Raw genomic sequence first — 21,892 nt, 5'->3', positions numbered from 1 at the left:
TTATTACTTATGTTGATTGTATGGTTGTATGTCTCAAATAAAGGTTCTTTTATCTTATTTTAGATTTTGATACCGCAACGATGGAAAGTTCTGCCCCAAAATTCATTCTCAGTTTCTTTATTGTCATGTGGCCTTACAGTACCGTATTTTCTGGACTATAAGTCGCACTGGAGTATAAGTTGCCCAGCCCAAAAATGCATAACAGAGAAGAAAACAACATATATAAGTCGCACTGGAGTATGAAATGCGGTTGCAAGTAGGAAAATAACAAATAAAATCACATATAAGTCGCTCCAGAGTATAAGTATAAGTATAAGTTGCACCCCGGCCAAAACTATGAAAAAAGTCCGAAAAATACAGATTTAGTTTTGATTTAAGTTCTAAAACTTACATTCTGTCCAATCCTGTTTATGTGATTCGTTTCAGTATTGATACAAGCTCAAATTAGCTTCTAGTTTTGATATTTTAGTCTCTGGATAAAGTATTGCAATTGTCTTGGATATATGCAACAATATTGTGTCAATCAAGAACTATTAAAAGTGCTGCAAAATAAGCAGTCTAAGAAAACAAATATATAAAAACCTACCATGTCATCATTGAAATACAGAGAATAGTGTGATATTTCGTCACTTTTGATGTTTATTTTACAGTCCTATCATGTTTCATGTGCTACTTCAACCCTAAAAATGGCATTTGCAAATACGTTTTAGCATATTTCTGATGGACTACGATAACATCGGCTGAATATTGTCATCGGGATAATACAAAAAAGTGAAAAGCAAAGTGAATTCAGTTTGAAAGCTGCGCCACTGCCAGCCTGGACAGTCCATCCCAAAAGTCTGAGTCAGTAATGAGTCAATGCCCAGTATTACAGAGCGGAACAGGGAAGCCCCCTGTGGTGAAGCCCCTGAAGCTATGAGCTCCTCATATCACATAAGATTAGGACAAAATCCCCAAGAGCAAAGAGGAAGATGCTTTTCTTTTCTTGTGACTCAAACAACAGACAATGTTGAAGGAGCTTTAATGCCATAATAGATGATAGATATGGTACAGTTAGAAATAAGCAAAGGGAATAATTCTAAGGTGAACTCTTTTTTAGTAGTAGTAGTAGTAGTAGTAGCAGTAGTAGTATAGTATTAGCAGTATTAGCAGCACTACTATTAGTAGTGATATGATTATGATGTTATGGGCTTATATTTACTATATAGAATGTTTTCTTTTCCTAAAACTAAAAATAACGCTCCACACATTGCATTAAAAAGGCTCCATCGTGACGTCTTATGACCAAACTCACTTTATCTGTTTTTAAAGCTTGAAAAAGCTCTCAGAAATGACAGCCCACCCTACGCAACACATAATATAACCTTTGAGTGAATAAATGCAACGCTTGTAAAAGTCCACTCACCTCTCGCCACGGCTCCCAGGAGGAAGACGAGCTGCAGGTGGGTGAAAAGCATGACTTCAGACAGAGCGGCGCTTCAAACTGGAGCTGCCCGGATAACGGTGCTCTTCTCCCGCAGACTGTCCTCCACGCTGCCCGCTACAGGTGGCTGCTGGCTCTGGGGCGGACTCCGGCTAAACGGCATTAAAAGCTTAAGCTGCGCCTCCTCTGATTGGACGAGCTGTCTGTCGGTCAATGAGCTAAGCGGGATTTGGGTCCGCCCACAAAACAGAACGGTCTGAATATGGCATTTTTTGGGGGGGTTTTCGTTTTTTTTTATTAACCTAAACGTATCAAAGCATTCAAAAAATATATATATATAATCTTACAATCAATTAGACTAATATATATTTTTTAATGGAAATTCAATCAAATTTTCAATGATATTAGTCTAATTTTGAGACGGAATTTGAAAGTTAATTATATCCATTAACTATGATGATTATTGTATTTATTTTTATTTGATTGTATTTATTGTATTTATTGTATGTATTGTATGTATTGTATTTTATTTATTTATTGTATTTATTGTATGTCCCACACAAAACAGTAATCTTTCCATTACCCCAGCTATATCTACGGCACACTTTATGAATATTTGTTTTTGCTGATAAAGAATAAATGTTTTCCGGAATGAAGTACATTTCGTATAATTCATAATATCAAAGACGGAAAATAGCACTTGAAGGACGCCAATTCTTCTAACTTGAGCCGGTATAAGGAAGTCAAACAAAAAAAACTTCAATCAATTCTTAGTAAATTCACTTCTTTTTTCATTTTGCTACCGTTTTGTTCACAATGACGATCTGTCAGAGGCTTGAACTTTGTCAATTTCTCGACAATATCTCAACCCATAACGCAAACATTATTAAACAAATACAAGTTATCGGAAATATGTCAGTATTGCGCACAGGGTTTGAATTTGACCCCGTTTAATCTATTATCTGCCACGAGCTGCGTCACGAATATGACAAAGTGAGTTTTCATACGGCTATAAATAGGTTTTGCAGCTACGTCAATAGTTACTGCAGTACTACATTATTATATGACACAATCAGAGTATAGTTCAGACATTTTTCTAACTACTGTAAAACACACATTGACTTTTCATGGAGACGTTATTTCTTTGCTTAGAATTGTCCACAGTATGGCATCAAACTTACCATGAAGAGAAATAATTGACGCCACGAACAACGCCAAGTTACAGGTCAGATCTGTTGACAGGCGAACTCGCTCACGACATAAATGGATGTTTTTCGAGCACATTTTATCACCGAAATCAACTCTGGATAGATGGATGTTTGATACCATATTGTGGAAACATTCTAGGCAACACATTTTCATCCGCAACACTGACCTGACTGTTATCATGATCATTAAACAAATATCAGCAGCAAAGCAACAGTGTACGTAACTATCACTATCAGAAAGCACCTGGGCTCGTTCTGTCGGGCCCGTGTGTTGACACAGCTCACAGCTTCTGAGGCTCAGGGCTTTATTATTGGAAATGCAGAAGTCACATTGATGGCCATTATTACGGTGAATATTAACTCACTTATTAACCTGTGACGGTCAAAGGTGAAAAAAAAAAACTAAAACAAAAAAGCAAAAACATGTAAAAATAATAATGTGTGTATTTATAGGTATTTCTGCAGCTGTAACACATCCAACTCTTTCATTAATATTTGTTTGTTTGGTCAGGACAGCGCTTGTTAAAGAACACACACGATTGTAGGCCAGGACACTATAAACAGACTACACACTATAAACAGACTACACATTATAAACAAACACACACTATAAACAAACACACACTATAAACAGACTACACACTATAACTATAAACAGACTACACACCATAAACAAACACACACTATAAACAAACACACACACACTATAAACAGACTACAAACTATAAACAGACTAAACACTATAAACAAACACACACTATAAACAGACTACAAACTATAAACAGACTACACACTATAAACAAACTACACACTATAAACAGACTACACACTATAAACAGACTACACACTATAAACAGCAGACAACACACAATAAACAGACTACACACTATAAACAGACTACACACTATAAACAGCAGACAACACACTATAAACAGACTACACACTATAAACTGGCTACACACTATAAACAGACTACACACTATAAACAGACTACACAAACAGACTACACACTATAAACAGACGACACACTACAAACAGACTACACACTATAAACAGACTACACACTATAAACAAACACACACTATAAACAAACACACTATAAACAGACTACACACTATAAACAGACTACACACTATAAACAAACACACTATAAACAAACACACACTATAAACAAACACACACTACGAACAGACTACACATTATAAACAAACACACACTATAAACAAACACACACTATAAACAGACTACACACTATAAACAAACTACACACTATAAACAGACTACACAAACAGACTACACACTGTAAACAGACAACACACTACAAACAGACTACACACTATAAACAGACTACACACTATAAACAAACACACACTATAAACAGACTACACACTATAAACAAACACACACTATAAACAAACACACACTATAAACAGACTACACACTATAAACAGCAGACAACACACTATAAACAGACTACACACTATAAACTGGCTACACACTATAAACAGACTACACACTATAAACAGACTACACAAACAGACTACACACTATAAACAGACGACACACTACAAACAGACTACACACTATAAACAGACTACACACTATAAACAAACACACACTATAAACAAACACACTATAAACAGACTACACACTATAAACAGACTACGCAAACAGACGACACACTCCAAACAGACGACACACTCTAAACAGACGACACACTATAAACAGACTACACACTATAAACAGACGACACACTATAAACAGACTACACACTATAAACAGACGACACACTATAAACAGACTACACAAACAGACGACACACTCTAAACAGACGACACAGCAGCTGGAGGTAAGGTGGGTAAAGTTCTCACATCCAGGACTGACCAGGGCCGACGCTGCATCGTCTGAGGTCTGACGAGATCAAGGTTTCATAAAAGCAAAACCTAACAGAGATAGGAAATTACTTTTGTAAATTGGGACTGCTTTTTAGTGCGATTATTGTGGAGTTTCCTTTTTGATATTTCTCATGAAAATGCCACGTAAGGAGAACTGTCGAACGCACCCAATAATTTAACAAAGAATTACAACTCTGACTGAGTAAATGACTAAAATGTTTAAAGTGCATATGACCGGTTAGACTGCACGCTGCAATATAATGTGGTGGTAACATGATTATATTTAAGATTTCACTAATAAAAATCCTGCCTTTTCCTGTGTTTGACCATTTTTGGAGAGGTTTACAGTTCTACTTCCTGGTTGGACATGTTAGATGCAATTCCACAACTGTTACCTAGCAACAATAATGTTAACAAAGGCCAAACCCCATTCAGATATGAAAAATAACAATTCGCACACAACCTGGCTTTTTTCTTTCTTTCTTTTCTGCATTCTGTAGCTGCATTATTTAAATTCAATAAAGCTGGAACCCAACTGCACAGTGTAACCAAGCTCGTAACCAAAGAAACGAGCAGGGTTACTGGCAATTTTCTGGCTTTATTCACACCTTCCCTGCATTAAATCCTGGTACCGTATTTTCTGCACTATAAGACGCACTTAAAAGCCTTTAATTTTCTCCAAAAACGACAGTGTGCAGTGTTACAAAAGTGATATATAAATCCTGTGCGCTTTATATATGGATTCATTCTGGTTGTGCTTACTTGACCTCGAAGCGATTTTGTGTGGTACATGTTTTGTTTCGCATAATGAGCCTTATAGTCGGGTGCGCCTTATATATGAAAAATTATCAAAAATAGACCATTCATTTACAGTGCCTTTTAATGCGGAAAATATGGTAATTTACGCGGGAAATTGCCAGATGAAAAATGCAGGTAAATTCCCAGGTCAGGCGTGTGACTGGGGCTCAAATGAACTGTGAAGCCATATTAAAGTACATAAATACTACTATATAATTCCTTTACATGTACAGTATGTCGTTTATCTGCTCTCCTCACCAGTTACATAGAATGGCAAATTGTTAAGGTTTATAATTGCACTTCCTGTATCAAATTACTCAACAACAACAAAAAAGTGACATTAGATATGTCACTTTTTCTTTTTTTTTTTAAATAAAAATATATGAGGGCGACTTTATTTTGTTGAATTGATGTGTAGAGTCAAAAAAGTTGTTTCTTTGTGTAAATTATGCATGAACTTTGACTGAAATGAGTGTCCTTAGTGTGATGTCACTTCCTGTCATTTTCCACAGATTTTTCAACGTTGTCTCCACAAATACTTGCTCGATTGGTGTAAAACTATAATGTATATGTACGACTGTGATAAAAATGATAAAACTGTCATAAACATTCACCACAGGGACACTCCCATCAAATCAAGTTATAATGAGAAAAACACAGTCATACCTTAAAGGGCCACTATGTAACGTTTCAGGAGGAAGGACAGTAAGATGTTATTTCTTTGCCTGGAATGTCCCAAGGTGTGGCATTATTATCATGAGCAGTAGTTGACACGCCTGTGGAGCGGTAAGAATTAACGTTTTTTTTTCCAATGTATTCCAAGCAACACTTTTATTTGCCAGAGAGATACGTTTCATGCTTTACTGTGGAACATTCCGGGCCAAACCGTCACCCCGTAGCGGCGGACACTCTCATGGAAAAGTGACGCAGTTCCCCTTTAATTCCGACTTTAGAACATCTCATTGAACCAAACTTTAACAAACACCAGCGTAAAGATTATTCCCACTTTTTTGGAGGGACATTGTGGAAAAAGTATTTGAGTTTACAACAGGACTATGGAACACTCCTGGACGAATGAGGGATCACACCGACATTTTAAACAGGAGTCTGCTCGCCCGCGTTACGCCGTCCCTCCCATTTATTGCAGCTTTCTCGTTCTCTTTATATGACGGACGCCTCACTTTTTTGGGGGACTGTGTGGAAAAAGTATTTGAGTTTTCAACAGGACTATGGAACACTCCTGGACGAACGAGGGATCACACCGACATTTTAAACAGGAGTCTGCTCGCTCGCGTTACGCCGTCCCTCCCATTTATTGCAGCTCTTTCTCATTCTCTTTATATGACAGACGCCGGGTGTGTACACAACTCAATATGCACGCGCTTTCTTCACGGGATAGATAACATCGGTCTGCACATCCCCGCTCAGTCAACACAGGATGAAACGCCACTCCATTAGTAACACTTTTACAATTTTGGGTGTAATGCTTTATGACATCAATGGCCACTTATTACAAAAGTGACTCACGGCGATACCAGGAGATATGGAGCGATCAGAAGAAACTATTATTAAACGTGAAAGTCGTCCCAAGCATACAAAATGAGTAAGTGATTAAACGGTCCACAAAGACTATGGGCAGATGATTGACTGCGTTTGGGAGTTCTCCATTGTTTAAAGGAAGTGTTTGAGGAAGGATGAGAAGTCAAGTCATAAAGCTTTTGTTGTCATAAATGGAGTCGGGTGCAATAATAGCACGTTCTCAGGGACTTAAATAGCCTGAAATCGATCTTGTCCAACCTCCGCCTTGTTTGTTTTGTGTCGATTGTTAACGCCGGCTTCAGCAACACAAAACTGAAGCGCACACATGTGTTCACGCCTTAAATTTGAACCAATTGTAACTATGAATCAACTTGTGACTATAGATCGTGATGACTCACGAGGTTCTGGTTACATTGTGTTGTCCTACTTTCATACGAATTATCCAAGATGAAAAGGCAGATTGATCATAAAAAAACAAAAGACAGGACTCTACAAATGAGAGCATTTTATTGTTTTCTCCCGAATTCATTTGCAATTAATTGGACAGTACAGTCTTGTGCAGATCTCCACAAGAAAACAAAAATAAAGGATATTTTGACTACAAAATTTGGCGGGGATTCAAAAAAAAAGGGAAAGAATCTAAATATATTTATACACGGGGAAAGAATTAGGTAAAGAAATATGTAGTGTTTTGTACATTTTTTTGTAAACAAGCATCGAGAAACAATATGTGTTAAATAATCCGTGAAGACTTAACACTGGCTGGTATGTGACATTTGGAAAAAAAACAACCCTTAAGCAAGAAAACGGGTCAGGCAAATGCCACATGTAGAAATGAATCAAAAATAGTTACACAGAAGATGACAGCATTAAATACAACAGCATTTCTGCTACAAACATCGACCCATCTCGGGTTTGGATGCGACATGAGGTATATGTGAGGCCGAGATCGCCTCTTCACTGTATGGCATCTTTTCTTGATATTTCAGCATAGCATTCACCCCGCCATGCTCATGATTGCTTTCAAAACAAGAGGTCACTGGGCATTCAGCACTATTGGCGTTGTGTACCTACGGAAGACAGCGCACTTATTGTTGCCTTTACAAAAAGTACAGCATAAATACAAGTATAAAATCAACAAAGTTCACCTTAAGTTTACAAGACAATATTTGCACCTGCACTTTACAGGATGAGGCACCCAAATTGTGAAAGGGGACAATTTTTCTGGTACTGCCAGCACACATGAAGGGCCTGATCAGACGATTCGATGCATACAGTTTGTATTCAGCCATTCAGGGCTGCTTCTGTAACAGCTCAGGCAATATTCAATCACTAACACGCATTTCAACAGGATAAAGCAAAACGCTAAATTGGATAACAATCAAAAACTAAAACTAAGGGATTTAATACATTTACAATAACCCGATTTAAGCCCTCCCTCAACTAGCCCTCTCCACATTAAGAAGAAAGAGAATTGATAATAAAAAGTCCCATTTTAACATATTAGCCCAGCCCACCCCAGATCCCAGTCCCTTCTGCATAAGCCCAAACAGCCACTGTCAGTCACATGTCTGCTTTCTTCATCCCAATGAGACTCTTTTTACTCTATGTTTTACAACGGCTCAAAGTGCTAATTGGATTATTTTAAAGAAATATGACCGCTGAGGAAGACAAGGAGTGCAGGAAGGGGAAGGCCATTCTTTAGCTGTCCAACAGCACCCCCTATTGGCCCAAGAAAAGCCCTAACATTGCTTTGTTCTCCAAAAATATAAACAGGACAACATTTACCCCACAACCTGCCCTTGCCCCCTCTACTTCAACTGGCAGAACCCCAGAGTGATTAAATCTGTTATTTTACATAATATATATATTCTTATAAATATATATAGATATTTATATGGCCCTTATTGAAGAAAATGAGTTTCACATTGACACGAAAGTACCATAATCTCTATAAAGCCAAGAAGAAAGTGTTTTCAGTGTTCAAGTGAGCTGGCAGCAGTCTGTTTATGTCACACTCATTCCACAAGTAACAAAACAAAACAAGTCCCAAATTTTCGTCGTCTGGGAGGGTGCGCCGGCACCCTGAGGCTTCTCCTTTGCACTTTTTCCTGAGTAATACTTTAAACCTTGTAACAGGCAAAACCTTTTTGCTATTTCAGTTCTGGGCTATCCCTGCCATCATGGTTACTTCCATTATTATTTTACAATTGTAAAGATGATTGCTCAAACAGCACAAAAACCTGTGTGGTGCTACACTAAGCCTAAACTACCGAGGAGTGTGAAATCATGATTCATGAGCAGAGCCAACAGCACTACGTGACAATAGTAAACAGTCAATACATTATTAACTTAAAATAACAGTTTAAATGCATTTGCAGGAGCCTCGTAGGCTTATTGTGGGAGAGACATGGGCACAGAACAGAGCATCAGCATTATTAAAATAAAGTCCCTTAAAAAAATAACAATATTAATCAAATAAAATAGAAGCACAGAAAAGTCTCTCCCTCAGGCTCATCTGTAACTTTGGCTTGTTGGAGTTTTGGAACCTGTACTTACTGGCTCATTGACATCAGACAACAAACTATACCCTGAGAATTCAGACACAGGCGTTCGGTGGTCCACCTCACCCGACTCTGCGCCGTAGGCCAGGCCCTCAGACTTGAACTGGGACCCGAAGGCCTGAGCAAAGTTCTCGATCTGGTAAGAGGGTTTGGCAGAGTCCAGAGGCGCGAGCTCCTGAGAGGGGACCAGAGGGTAAACCGCAGAGCCGTTCTTCACCTGCTCCTTGGAGACGCTCAGGTCTGATGGGCCCATGTACGAGGAGGGCGGCGTGGACGAGTGGGCTTTGTCCAACTGCTCCGTGAGCTCCTGAGAGGGCGTGAGCTGCTGGTGAGAGGGCTCCAGGCCGCTCAAGTGGAAGCTGTGCTGAGGAGACGAGCCCGTGAGCAGAGTGAAGTGAGACTTTGGCACCGCGGAGGCCATCGATGGAGAGGCCACAGACTGGCCGTAGCCGCAGTCCAGTGGAGAACTGGAATAGATACTCTTGTCAGAGTACAGCGACGTTCCCGGGTGTGAACTGGTGTAAGGGCCTGACGAGGGAGGCGAGGGACCCACTGGGAAACTGGCACTGTGGCTGGTGCGCTCCAGAGCCTGCAGCAGGAAGCGCGAGTACTCGTTCATCATGATGTTCTTGTCCACAGACGGACTGGAGGCGTCGCCGTGGACCAGCCCTGCGGCCTCAACAGAAGCGGCTGCCAGCTCCACATGAGCGTCACTCAAGTCAAACACCTCGTGGTGCGAGCCGTCCGCCTTCTGGCTGTAGTGCTCCAGCAGACTCTGCAGCACCTCGTCTGGGATGCCCGTCCTGTCCAGACTCAGGTGAGGGTCAGGGTCCATCACAACGGACATACTGGCCTGGGAGGACATGTGTCCTACGTCGTACTCGCTGCTGGTGGCTGCGGACACTACGGGCGCTGTGGAGTTTGCGTTGTTAGCTGCGTGAAGATAGCGCTTCTTCTTGATGAACTGCATGGCGTCGTCGTAGTTGCTTGTGGGCCCAGGTTTGTGGCCGTTGTCCTGCATCAGGCCGTCGTCCATGCCTCCTCCCTGCTCCATCTGTCCATGCTTGACCTGTGCTGCCTTGTTGCGATTGGCTTTCTTGAAGGCCATTTTTGGGGCACGTCCATGGTGCTGCATGCTGGGCCCGGGCTCAGTGGTGGACGACACAGTCTGATTCTCCACACCGTACTCATGGATGCTGTATCCGCCGGACACTGTCCCTGGGAGGTGAGGGACCCTGTCCCCTGTGTCGCCCTTCTTCTTCCTGCGCTCCCCTCCCTCAGGGTTATTTTTGGACCTTCTTTTGCGCCCTGTGCTGCCGCCGTTTCCCTGAGTGATCCCATAGCTGCCATGTCTCATGTCCACACAATCCATGTCCATCATCCCGGGGTCCAGCCCTTTCTTCACGCCGTCTCCACAGGTGCGTTTGTGCTTCAGCAGCCGGTCAGTCCTGGAAAAATACTGCCCCACAAACACACATGTTAAAAAGAGACCCTGGTCAGACTTAATCACACAGTGTCTCTCAGAGCAGAGGCTCACCTGTTGGCAGGTCTCACATCTGTACGGCTTCTCGCCGCTGTGCGTCCTCTTGTGCCGCTCCATGTGGTACTTCTGAATGAAGCGCATGTTGCACTGGTCACAGCTGAATGGCTTTTCTCCTGCAAACAAACACGGCTGTTAGATCAGGATCAGGGACAGATTTACTGCCGACCTTTAAAGAGATGTATTATCATCTTCTTTAAAAAGTCAGAACTCACCACTGTGGATTTTCTCATGACGCTGGAGCAGATACTTCTGAATGAAACTCATGTTGCACTGATTGCACCTGAACGGCCTTTCGCCTGAAACAAGGAGACCACGCAGTCAGAAAGTGAATGATTTTAAAAGTGATTGGAAGTCGGGCTGTAAATGTAACATCCCAGTTTCCCTTCAACACTCATTTTAACACCAACTTTACAAGCAATTGAAATACACTGAAGTCATTTATAAAGTTGCAAACAGACAGCGAGAGCGAGTGCGTCTGCTGTACCTGTGTGAATCAGCACGTGTCTGCGGAGGTGGTACGAGCTCCTGAAGGCGGCGTTGCAGTGCTCGCAGATGTGGGGCTTGGTTCCTGGTGAAAGGCTGCCTCCATCTGCATCCAGCATCATCGACTGCTGTGAAAAACACCCGAAAAACAAAAGTGTGAAATCAACCAACTGCGGGCATCCAAGTTCCCCTGTTTACAAACCAAATCCGCCGACGTGCACCTGTTCGACGGTATTTGCATAAATATGAAAAGGATATTCTGTGAAATGTTAGGATTGGTGGCGTCCGACCTTTTCACTGCGCTTCTTCCTCGGCTTCCCCTCTTGTCCGTCAGCGTTTGACCTCCGACCTTTCTTCCCACAGGGCTCTTTTCCTAACTGACTCGGCAGCTGTTTGGACGACAAAGGGAGAGGGCGGGGCCGTGAGAGACAGCGATCACATGGAGATTGCTTGATGGGAGGTTAAGGGTCTCCAATCCTAAATGTCACGCAAACTAAAAAGAGAATCTATGACCGTGCATAACTAAAAAATAAATACATAAATATGAGTAATAGTAAGTCTTCCGCATGCAACGCCAAATTCTGCAAAAAACAACCAAAACAAATGTCTATCTACACTGGTTAAAATGGCTTGAATTCTGAATATTACATTGTTTTTTCAGCTTAGACTGGTTTGGATTTATTTATAAATTGAGATGAAAGACTAGATTTTTGTGCTTTCTTGACAAAAAACAACAACAAAATAATCCACAGCCAAAAGATATTTACTGAAAAATGAAAACGTATCAAAAGCATTCACAAAAAAAACAAAAAAACGTCCAAAAATCTCTAAATAAGAAAGACATTTAGAAGCTCGCTCATTGTTTGTTTTGGCTGTGCAGAAAACGCAATTACACTTTCCACACAGTTTGTTTGTTTGTTTCTTTCTTTGAACAACAAAAAAGAAGATCCATTTTGGCAATTAAAAAGACCATTGTAAAACTACTCAGGAAAAGTCCAATTTTGCCTCGTTTGTGCGACCGTTTTCCGCGTCGACACATGTGGAAACGAGTCTCTAGTTTAGATACAGCTTCGGTATCAATTAGTACCGATACTTTTGACAACCCGGACGCCCAGTACAACATCTTATTCCTCCGGTGGATGAAAAGATGTAGCATAAGGTGGCTCAGCGCTTTCATCCGGCCTCTGCCAGCTCGTTCTGGGACAACAGGCCAAACCCTTCAGTGCCATATGGACGCTGGCGGGGTCAAAGGAGGTGCACCTGCTCGCCACTAAATCAGCCCAAATGAACAAACCCGTAATTAAGAGAGCCTGCCGAGTAGTTTGCACTGTTTAAAAGCCACGCGCAATTTACAATCCTACTTCATGGAGATTAAATGGTAAAAGAAAGTGGATTGTTGAATGAATTGTGGTTATTTTAGTCACGTAATCAGTATGTTTATCGCATAAAGACAATACAAATGCAATAGATGTTTTACTTGTTTATAGTCATTTTGTCTTGGTTCATTTTAAATCTGGCCCCAGTTAAATGAAGTATGAAGTGTGTTATTGTGAATTGTTCGTAACCAAGTGTTGTATGAGAAAGAAAAATCTGAAATGGTTTATTCCTTTATGACACTTTGTTTTAAAAAACTATCGTCTTTGTTATAAAACTTGTTTTTGCATGTGTTTTAGAGACTATCAATACACGATGACATTTATTTTAATAGTCAACTAGCAGTAGTTGTAGTCCATAAATCATTGCAGACATTTGCACATTTTGACTGAAATTATTCATATTTTACCTTCATTTAGCATGATTATTCCTCATTGTACACAGTATATACACACAAGTTTCCGTCATATATGATAGCTTTAGTATGAACAACGTTATTTGTTTGTTGGTTAAATGGTTTCCAATCATTTCCCCTTTTAAAAAACGACACGACTGATTTGTAACACTTCCATTTGCCGAGAGGCGCTTTTGACTTGTTTTTGTGCTCGGCTCTTGTGTCGAAAATGTTAAAAACTGCGTGGCTGAACAGACACTTCTCCCGAGCGCGGCGCACTAGACGCCCGGAGCCCATTGTGCCGTGTGAATATCCCGGCATCTTCAGGCGGCTGACCTTTGATTCCTGCCTTTGTGGGACCTGTGTGGCTGTGTGTATTAGTATTTGGGATCGCACAAAGCCCGTCTGAAATGAAGTGCGGACCCCGACAAGACAGCTGTGTCCTTGCCAAGACGTTTTCATTCAGGCCCTCGCTGATGACATCACCCTTCAGCGCGGCGGAGGGGAACGTGCGCGGCGGGAGGGGACGGGGTCCTCCATTTATTATTTTGCACCGAGCAGATTTATGTCGCGGGCCGCACGTACTCCTCCCACGCAGACGTCCCCGGCTTAAGCCCCTCCCTCAGAAGGCCACAGCAGGACAAGGTCTGGAGGACGACTGATGCGGGCCCCGGGTTTAGCGCTCATGTTTAATTCAACGCCGGAGACATTTACATAAGACTGAAACCTCGACGAGCCTAATTATGATTTATTAACAAAGTCTGCGGCGATTACGGCAGTAAATATCAACCCATGTTTTGGAATTTGTGGTGGGTTTAATATATCAGACGATCCAAAATGTTGTGACCTTTGTTTTTTTTAAACTGAACAAACCGTGTGCAATATAAAGTGATATTTTTGCACCTTTGTGGCTAATTTAACAGTCCTTTTCACATTTGTCTGTTATTTGAACCTTAACTAGTACGTTTGAAGATGCGTTTTAGTAAATTGTCACCGGAATACTGGTTTAAAACAACAACAAAACATCTTCAAAACCACTTTAGAATCAATCATTTTTGTTAATCGTACTGGTTTTAATGAACCAAGACTGGTTTTAATCAGCCGATATTTGCACAACTAGTTCAATTCAATAACCTAATAATGGTGTTGTGTTTTGCGTGTGTTTTTACGACTGCGTTTCCAGCCGGATAAATAAAATGTGTCACTTCGAAACAGTGCTGCCATCTGGGACAAAATTAGCAATTATTGAGTGTGGAATAGTGTAGGAAAACGTGTTAAATCGAAAGGAACTCCACAGTTTAGAGCGTCTTCTATCCCAAGTTGTGGTATTTTCTTGCAATAAAGGCAATTTGCAAAAACAAACCGCTTAAACTTGAACACCAGTTAAAAGCAGGTACGGTCAACGTTTCCCTTAATATTTTACCAAATACAAACAAAACACATCCCGTTTTACAGCGACGCATTTGGCATTTGGCTTTTATTTTTGTAGATGGAATGATTTAATTTCCCAACGTGAGCCCAATAAACTCTTTTCTTATGCAAATGAACGGCTGTAAAAATGTCCGTCGATGCAGCATTTCCCAATAATCGAAAAGGCCCCTTTATAGTCCAATTTTCTCTCCTTTGTTCTCTTATAAAGCTATATTGGCAAAATAATAAATACAATGGCGCCACAAATTAAGTTTTACTGTTCAATCGAGACTTTACTAACGATCAAATAGTGACATAAGACGCTCTGGGCGATGGATGTATCGTCTAAGAGATGACACGGAAATGTCGATAGGTACGACACCAGAGCGCTGCAATATGAACTGATAAAAAGAGAAACGTGCAGTGTATAATTTACTTTTGAATGTCATTTCACAGCTGACAATGTTCACAAATGTGCGATACTTGAGCCTCAACCGAGACATTTACAGGCACATTATAGTTTCTCATCTTTATCAGAGTAATTCCCAAAACGTATCGAGTAGAAATTGGCCAAAAGGTGCAATATTTCTATAGTAATGACTTTATTCACTGTAAACCTATAAAAGCAGAAGTCCCTTTTTTAAGTCCCTAGCATTATCTTTAGCGCAGCATTATCTTCAGCGCAAGCGCCACGTATCCCATTTTCAGTACCGTATTTTCCGCACTATACGGCGCACTTAAAAAGCCTTGAATTTTCTCAAAAAACCACAGTGCGCCATATACCCCAGTGCGCCTTATATATGGATAAATTCTGGTTGTGCTTACGTACCATGAAGCTATATAAAAGTAACCAAAAAGTACACGTTTTGTTTCACTTAATGCGCCTTATAGCCCGGTGCGCCTTTTATATGAAAAATTATCGAAAATAGACCATTTATCGACAGTGCGCCTAATAATCCAGTGCTCCTTATAGTGCAGGAAATACGGTAACTAACATCAATATCGGCTGATGCTGGAGCTTCGAGACCGAAAGCCAACACGCAAAAGAGTGTAAATATCTATGACCGAACCACTGTGGACCGATAGAAAAACGGCGATGTCACATTCAAACGTAAGCGTGAGTGTTGAACCGTGCGGCGCTTACGTTGGCCATGTTGAGGTCGTGCACCATGAGGCCCTGGCTGCTGCCCACCGTCACCTCCAGCAGCTCGGCGCTCTTGCCCAGGGCTCCGGGGTACAGGGGCAACCGGTAATCGTGCTCGGACATCTTCTCCTGTTTGATGCCCATGGAGTGAATGTAGTCGCCCACGCCGGAGCAGTTCATGTTGTTCTGTGGAGGACACGCCGCGCGCACCGGTTCAGCGAGAGGAATACAATGACACAAAATGCTGCGCTAATTTCACGTCAATACTGATTTTTTCGGAGTATATAGCGGTACATTTGACGGTAACTGTGGAAAGTCACCTGCATAATTCAGTGTGTCCTTGGGCAAGACGCTTAACTCCGTGTACAACCGGTCTGTGAATGGGTGAGTGGGTCCTTGATGTTTGAATTCTATACAAATCTGACAATTTTCCGAGTAAAGTACAAGTCAGGTTTGTGAAGATGCAAGCCCACCCACAGTAAGGACAGTTTTTTTTAATGAATTCATTGTTTTTTAATGAATTAATTGTTTATTGCAATAAAATCATCTAAAATGTATGGATATTCTTTGGCTATAAAGTAATGTGCTATGCATTAATGTACTATAACAATGTATTGTAGCGAGAAAAGTACTATTACTATTAGATCGTTATACTATTCATTAGATCGATGAACAAATAAAAATAGCTAAATTTTTTAAATTTGCTTTCATTCTTGACATTACCTACACATTATGTAATCAGAGCTCAAACTACTGCCAATATTTCATTTGTTGTTGGCGGTTTCCTTTCGTTATTACCGTAAATATGATAATGATTATGATATTATTGTTTTTTTATGTCGTACTGTGGCGTAAAGTAAAAAAGACAATGATGACCAAGTGAATCCGGACAGTCCTACCTGGAGGCCCATGCTGCAGTCCGGAGAGTCGCGCTCCTTCTTCAGGATCATCTCTGGCGGCGGCATGTCTTGCATCACGGTTTGGGCGGCGAGTCGCGTGAAGCTGGTGACCGGAGGTAGGTGGCTGAACATGATCATCCCGGCGCCGTAGTTGGAGTCCATGCTGCCGTTGGAGCGCAGGAACTCGTTGCCAAGTTTGTCTTGAATGAGGCTCATGGTTAAAGGCGACGGGCAGGAAAACTATGGGCCACAGGGTAGCGTCATTCTGAAAAGAGAAGAGACAAAATAAAACATTAGACTGGTGCTGTAACGGCATAGCACGATACAAATCTACAGATGAAAACGCTATTGTGTATGAATTCATGCTAAACGTCAAAGTAAACGGCCAGTTACACTCTTGACATGACTTAGTAATAGCGTTATTGATGGTGTATTGCATTGTACTGCTATTAAAAGTACCTTTGATCTGTGATATTAATTCAGCCATTTCAAATAAGCCTTCATGGCCAAAGTGTTGACGCAAATCATGATCGTTTTCCTCATATTTTTCCTTCCAAAAACAGATCAACAAAGGCTTCCAGTATCGACTTCGTGAACACAAACGATACACTTTAAATCAGTGCCATTTAACGCAAAAATAGTCACATTTCTGGCTCCAAACCACATGCTTTTACTGGCAAAGGATTGGCTGCACACTAGACATAATAAAAAATAAACTGACATGTTGTCAACTTATTACTGCATTATAAAACGGCGTAACTGAGAGTATTCCGTCAACTGTATTTCGCGGTCAGTTGGTTAAGGGAAATTGGTGTTATGCCTTCCGATTACAAATTGCCTTACGGCCGGATTAATCCAGCTCTTTAGTAGGTCAACAAAACGCTGAGTTTTTTGTTTTTTTTTCTTTAAAACAAATGTACAACAAGCAAAAACAGTGTCCCGAGAGCTCCGGCGACCGCTGCGTAAAAAAGGCCGTGTTTCCACAAGGCGAAGGGGTCAACGTCGCCACAATCCTCGACACAACATACGACGAGGAACGGGAGGATTTCTGTCGCGCTTTAATCCGTTTGATGGCTCTGTGTCCGTCCCGGTCATCCTATTTGCATGTGCTTATCTGCCAATGAGAGTGCCCATCGTCTGCATTAGCGAGACCGGCGTAACCGAGTCTGCTCCGCGGGTCAAGCCGGCATGTTATTCAACCCTATAATGCGTCATTTGGTTTTACTCCAGGGCTGCGATTTACTCATATTTTAGCAGTCGAGTAGTCAAAGCACTATTTCTATTGCACGCCGAGACGTTTTTAATACATTTATAACTGAATGAATGTTGAAATACTGCAATTGGAGGTTTCTATTGGGTGAATAATTACAAATAAAGTGTAGTACATGTTATTCAACCCTATAATGCGTCATTTGGTTTTACTCTAGGGCTGCAATTTACTCATATTTTAGCAGTCGACTAGTCAAACCACTATTTCTACTGCAACCCGAGACGTTTTTAATACATTTATAACTGAACACATGTTGAAATACTGATATTGGAGGCTTTTGTGGAGCAAATAATAACAAATAAAGTTAATTATTTACGAAAATCTCATTTTATTTGCGTTGCTTTTCACTTTAATTAAATAGTACCACTGTTTAAGTCATAAAAACGTGTTTATATGCATGCATTTTCGAGTCTGCAAAGCCCAGTTAGCGATTTCAATTACCAAACAAACAAAAAATACGACTACGATCGGTTCAATAGTCGACTATGCGGGCGCGATTATTCGGATTAGTCGTTGCAGCGCCGTTTTTACGCACGGTGCTTTTGTAAACACGCGTTGTTGTTGTTGTTGTTGTTATTTGTGCTTATTATCACCGTTTATTAAAAGTAAAGTGACTCGATCTGTGGCGTGCTAAGGATTCGAGAGGCTAATCGATGCTAACCGACCGCTGCCAGATGCCTTTGATGCATGCTTACGCTAGCTACCCAAATTACCATACGCCGCGCACACAAAGCCCAACTTTTCCAACCAAAAAAACACGAACAACGGCCGGACTCGAGCCGCGACCGTCGCTCCCGACTCGAAAAAAGCCCCGCAAAGTGTAAACACAACACCGCGCGGTTCCCGTTGCGATTTGGCCGCGTTTTAGCAGCGTTTACTTAGCGCGCACGGCTAACTACCCGTCTCCGTACGGGGCCCGTCGTCTCCCTTCTTTGTGATGCCAATAATTAATATGGCCATGCAATCAGAGCGTCGATCGGGGACTCGCCAAAAGTGCGCAAACTGAGCCTCAAAACTAACATATCTGAGCGTGGAAAAAGTGCGTGAACGTGCGGGGTGACCGTACCGCGTCGTGGTTGTTGTGAATGAATTAAAGAAAGGCTGCGTTAGCGGCGGCGATACATATGCACGTTCGTTCACGCGACCTGAACGCAAATCCGCGGACAAAAAAAGGAGCTAAATCGCGGCGCGTATTTGGCACGAAAGCGAACCGGGGCCGCTCGCGAAGTGGTATCGAGAGAGCCGCGCGGGTTTACCTGGAGTTTGTGGCTCGGATCGCTGACATTGAGGCGGCTGTGAGTGATGGAGCGACAACACTAGGCATGACCCATAACAAACGGCCCATACAACTCTGGCGAACAATGATGCTCCCGAGTGTTAGCACGGCATGCTAGCTAGCGCCGCTAAACTCCGGGCATTTCGGCCGGAGGCGGAGTCACGCGTCCTACTTTCTCGCGCTAACGTTATGAGGAAAACTGCGCACAAACCGCCACGAAAGAGCTTACTTTGCGCTATAATAAGGTTTAAACGTATCGCTGGTTGATACGGGTGTAATTAGCAGCGTATACACGGGGTAAATCGACGCAAATCTAATGTTATTGCGTGTCAAACCATAAAATACAGCAGCCCAGACATTTCTACGATTCGTAAATAAACTACAACATATTTCCTTCAACTAATCGTAATTCTGAGTTTATTCATAACAGCAGTGGAAATTAAAGTGGAATATTTGTTGTCAAAATCAGCATGCGCGTAGTTAAGCCACGCCCACACGGTCGAAACGCCTGGAGTTTTGAGCGTCCCGTATGCAGCGTTGAAGCGGTGCGGGCTTTGTCGTGCGTCCCATGCAAGGACTTTGGAAACGCCGCGAATGCGCAATCTGCGGCCGTATCCGGCGGTTTAGCGCAAACTCACCGGTGCATGACAACGACCCGCTGTTCTGGCTGCCGCAGTCCCACCTTTAGCGGTGCGTTTCGGGGTCTAGAGCCACAACATTGTTCTCCCGCAGCAGCTGGGCTCTTCCATGTTGGCTCGGCGCAGGGGATTCTGGGTCCCGCAGCAGGACGAGTGGAACTACTGCCCTACTACCCCACTACACGCGCGATACTACCGCTGTCCTACCGCTACTACGAGTACTGCGCGCGCACGTACACACACACACACACACACACACACGTACACACACATACACGTACACACACTTACACACACACACACATATACACTTACACTTACACACATATACACATACACACACACACACACACACGTACACACACATACACGTACACACACTTACACACACACACACATATACACTTACACTTACACACATATACACATACACACACACACACGTACACACACATACACGTACACACACATACACTTACACACACACACACGCACACACACATATACACTTACACATATACACGTACACTTACACACATATACACTTACACACACACATACACACACACACACACACACACATATACACGTACACTTACACATACACTTACACACACACATACACACATACGCATACACTTACACACATATACACTTACACACATATACACTTACACACACACACATACACACACACACACACATATACACTTACACACACACATACACACATATACGCATACACTTACACACATATACACTTACATACACGGCGGCGTACGTGTGTCATCATCTCATATGTAACACGTTTATATAATTGTGCTATTTTAATATATACATGCAGACATCAAATAATAATAAAGTCTAATAAATTATGATGATTATTATTATTATATGAACATGAATAACTAAAATATTAGGTCTATAGTACTCTACATATTGAACATATATTTACCTGACTTTTTTGGCAATATCGATACTGAGGGCGGAAGCAACTGTCCCAAGCGCATAAAATACATTGTTTTATGATTTGTTGCAGAGATGGTGGACTAGTTGTGGGGCATAACAGGTCAACATGTAAATATAGCCTAATAACAATAGTTAATTTAATGGTAACAGCCTATAATATTCCAATAACCTATGTTTAATTATACATGGGTGGTGCTATCTGTTTCTTTCATTTAAAGTATCATCACAACTCTTCAATTTAACCTTTCATTAGGCTATTTCATTAGTTTCAGACCTGACATGTTCCCGTAGTTAACGTATCGTATTTTCCGGACTATAAGTCGCACCAGCCAAAAAATGCATAATAGAGAAGAAAAAAACATGTATAAGTCGCACTGGAGTATGAAATAAGGTTGCAGTGTGAAAATAACAAAGTATAAATATAAGTATAAGTTGCAACCCGGCCAAAACTATGAAAAAAGGTGCGATTTATAGTCCCGAAAATACGGTAATTGCCTGTATTTGGCCATGTGGCTTTTTGCGTTTCCATAAGCAGCTCGTTCCAAAACATGCACACAACAACGTAAACTCCTGAGACTTTTGCGTGGAATCACTCACGTTATAAGATGCCGCCTCCTTACCTATTACCGTATTTTCCGGACTATAAGTCACACCAGCCAAAAAATGCATAGTAGAGAAGAAAAAAACATATATAAGTTGCACTGGAGTATGAAATGCAGCTGCAAGTGTGCAAATAACAAATAATATCACATATAAGTCGCTCCGAAGTATATAAGTATGAATATAAGTTTATGTCGCACCCCGGCCAAAACTGAAAAAAGGTGCGACTTATAGTCTGGAAAATACGGTATTTCTGTCTTCCTTTTTTGTGTGTGTGTGTGCGACTGATTTTGACAAAACAAATACACGGTGTAATACGAAACAGATGCTGACTGTGGCGAAACAGCCGCCTCACCTCGGATGCCAGAGGTGACGGCGGCTCGCTCTCTGCACCGAACAAAAGGGCCTTTCATTCAAGACGGTCGTGACACGTCTTTCTCGGAGTGATGCTCTTTCGGGGTCTAC

The 21,892-nt window shown here is 41.6% G+C and overlaps 1 protein-coding gene across 2 annotated transcripts; it reads right to left on the bottom strand.

Moving 5' to 3' along the window:
* Positions 1 to 7,351: 7,351 nt before the first annotated feature.
* On the bottom strand, positions 7,352 to 20,067 carry LOC140358219 (zinc finger protein 281-like). Of its 2 annotated transcripts, none has more exons than XM_072442910.1 (8): positions 19,859 to 20,067; positions 16,675 to 16,939; positions 15,776 to 15,961; positions 11,744 to 11,842; positions 11,455 to 11,581; positions 11,183 to 11,266; positions 10,965 to 11,083; positions 7,352 to 10,886 (listed from the first exon to the last, which is right to left on the bottom strand). In XM_072442910.1, the coding sequence occupies exons 2-8, from the start codon at positions 16,888 to 16,890 to the stop codon at positions 9,378 to 9,380; spliced, it is 2,340 nt and encodes a 779-aa protein (XP_072299011.1). In that variant the 5' UTR covers positions 16,891 to 16,939; positions 19,859 to 20,067; the 3' UTR covers positions 7,352 to 9,377. The 2 variants fall into 2 exon arrangements, with proteins under 2 accessions (XP_072299011.1, XP_072299013.1); XM_072442912.1 differs by lacking the exon at positions 19,859 to 20,067 and adding an exon at positions 19,201 to 19,328.
* Between the last annotated feature and the right edge of the window lie 1,825 nt (positions 20,068 to 21,892).

This window comes from Eucyclogobius newberryi, unplaced genomic scaffold (assembly GCF_026437365.1).
Source record: "Eucyclogobius newberryi isolate DKJ021-1_F unplaced genomic scaffold, fEucNew1.0.hap1 SCAF_13, whole genome shotgun sequence".
Taxonomy (NCBI): Eukaryota; Metazoa; Chordata; class Actinopteri; order Gobiiformes; family Gobiidae; genus Eucyclogobius; species Eucyclogobius newberryi.
The sequence above is the reverse complement of the archived record's forward strand: the minus strand, read 5'-3'. Positions and strand labels throughout refer to the sequence as shown.

What these genes read in the sequence shown, in the direction of transcription:
- LOC140358219 (XM_072442910.1), bottom strand. Translation starts at nt 16,890, where the DNA reads ATGAGCCTCATTCAAGACAAACTTGGCAACGAGTTCCTGCGCTCCAAC. An exon ending in ACTGCAGCATGGGCCTCCAG is followed by an intron (nt 15,962 to 16,674) that starts GTAGGACTGTCC and finishes TGTCCTCCACAG; the next exon opens with AACAACATGAACTGCTCCGG. An exon ending in ACGACCTCAACATGGCCAAC is followed by an intron (nt 11,843 to 15,775) that starts GTAAGCGCCGCA and finishes TCGTCCAAACAG; the next exon opens with CTGCCGAGTCAGTTAGGAAA.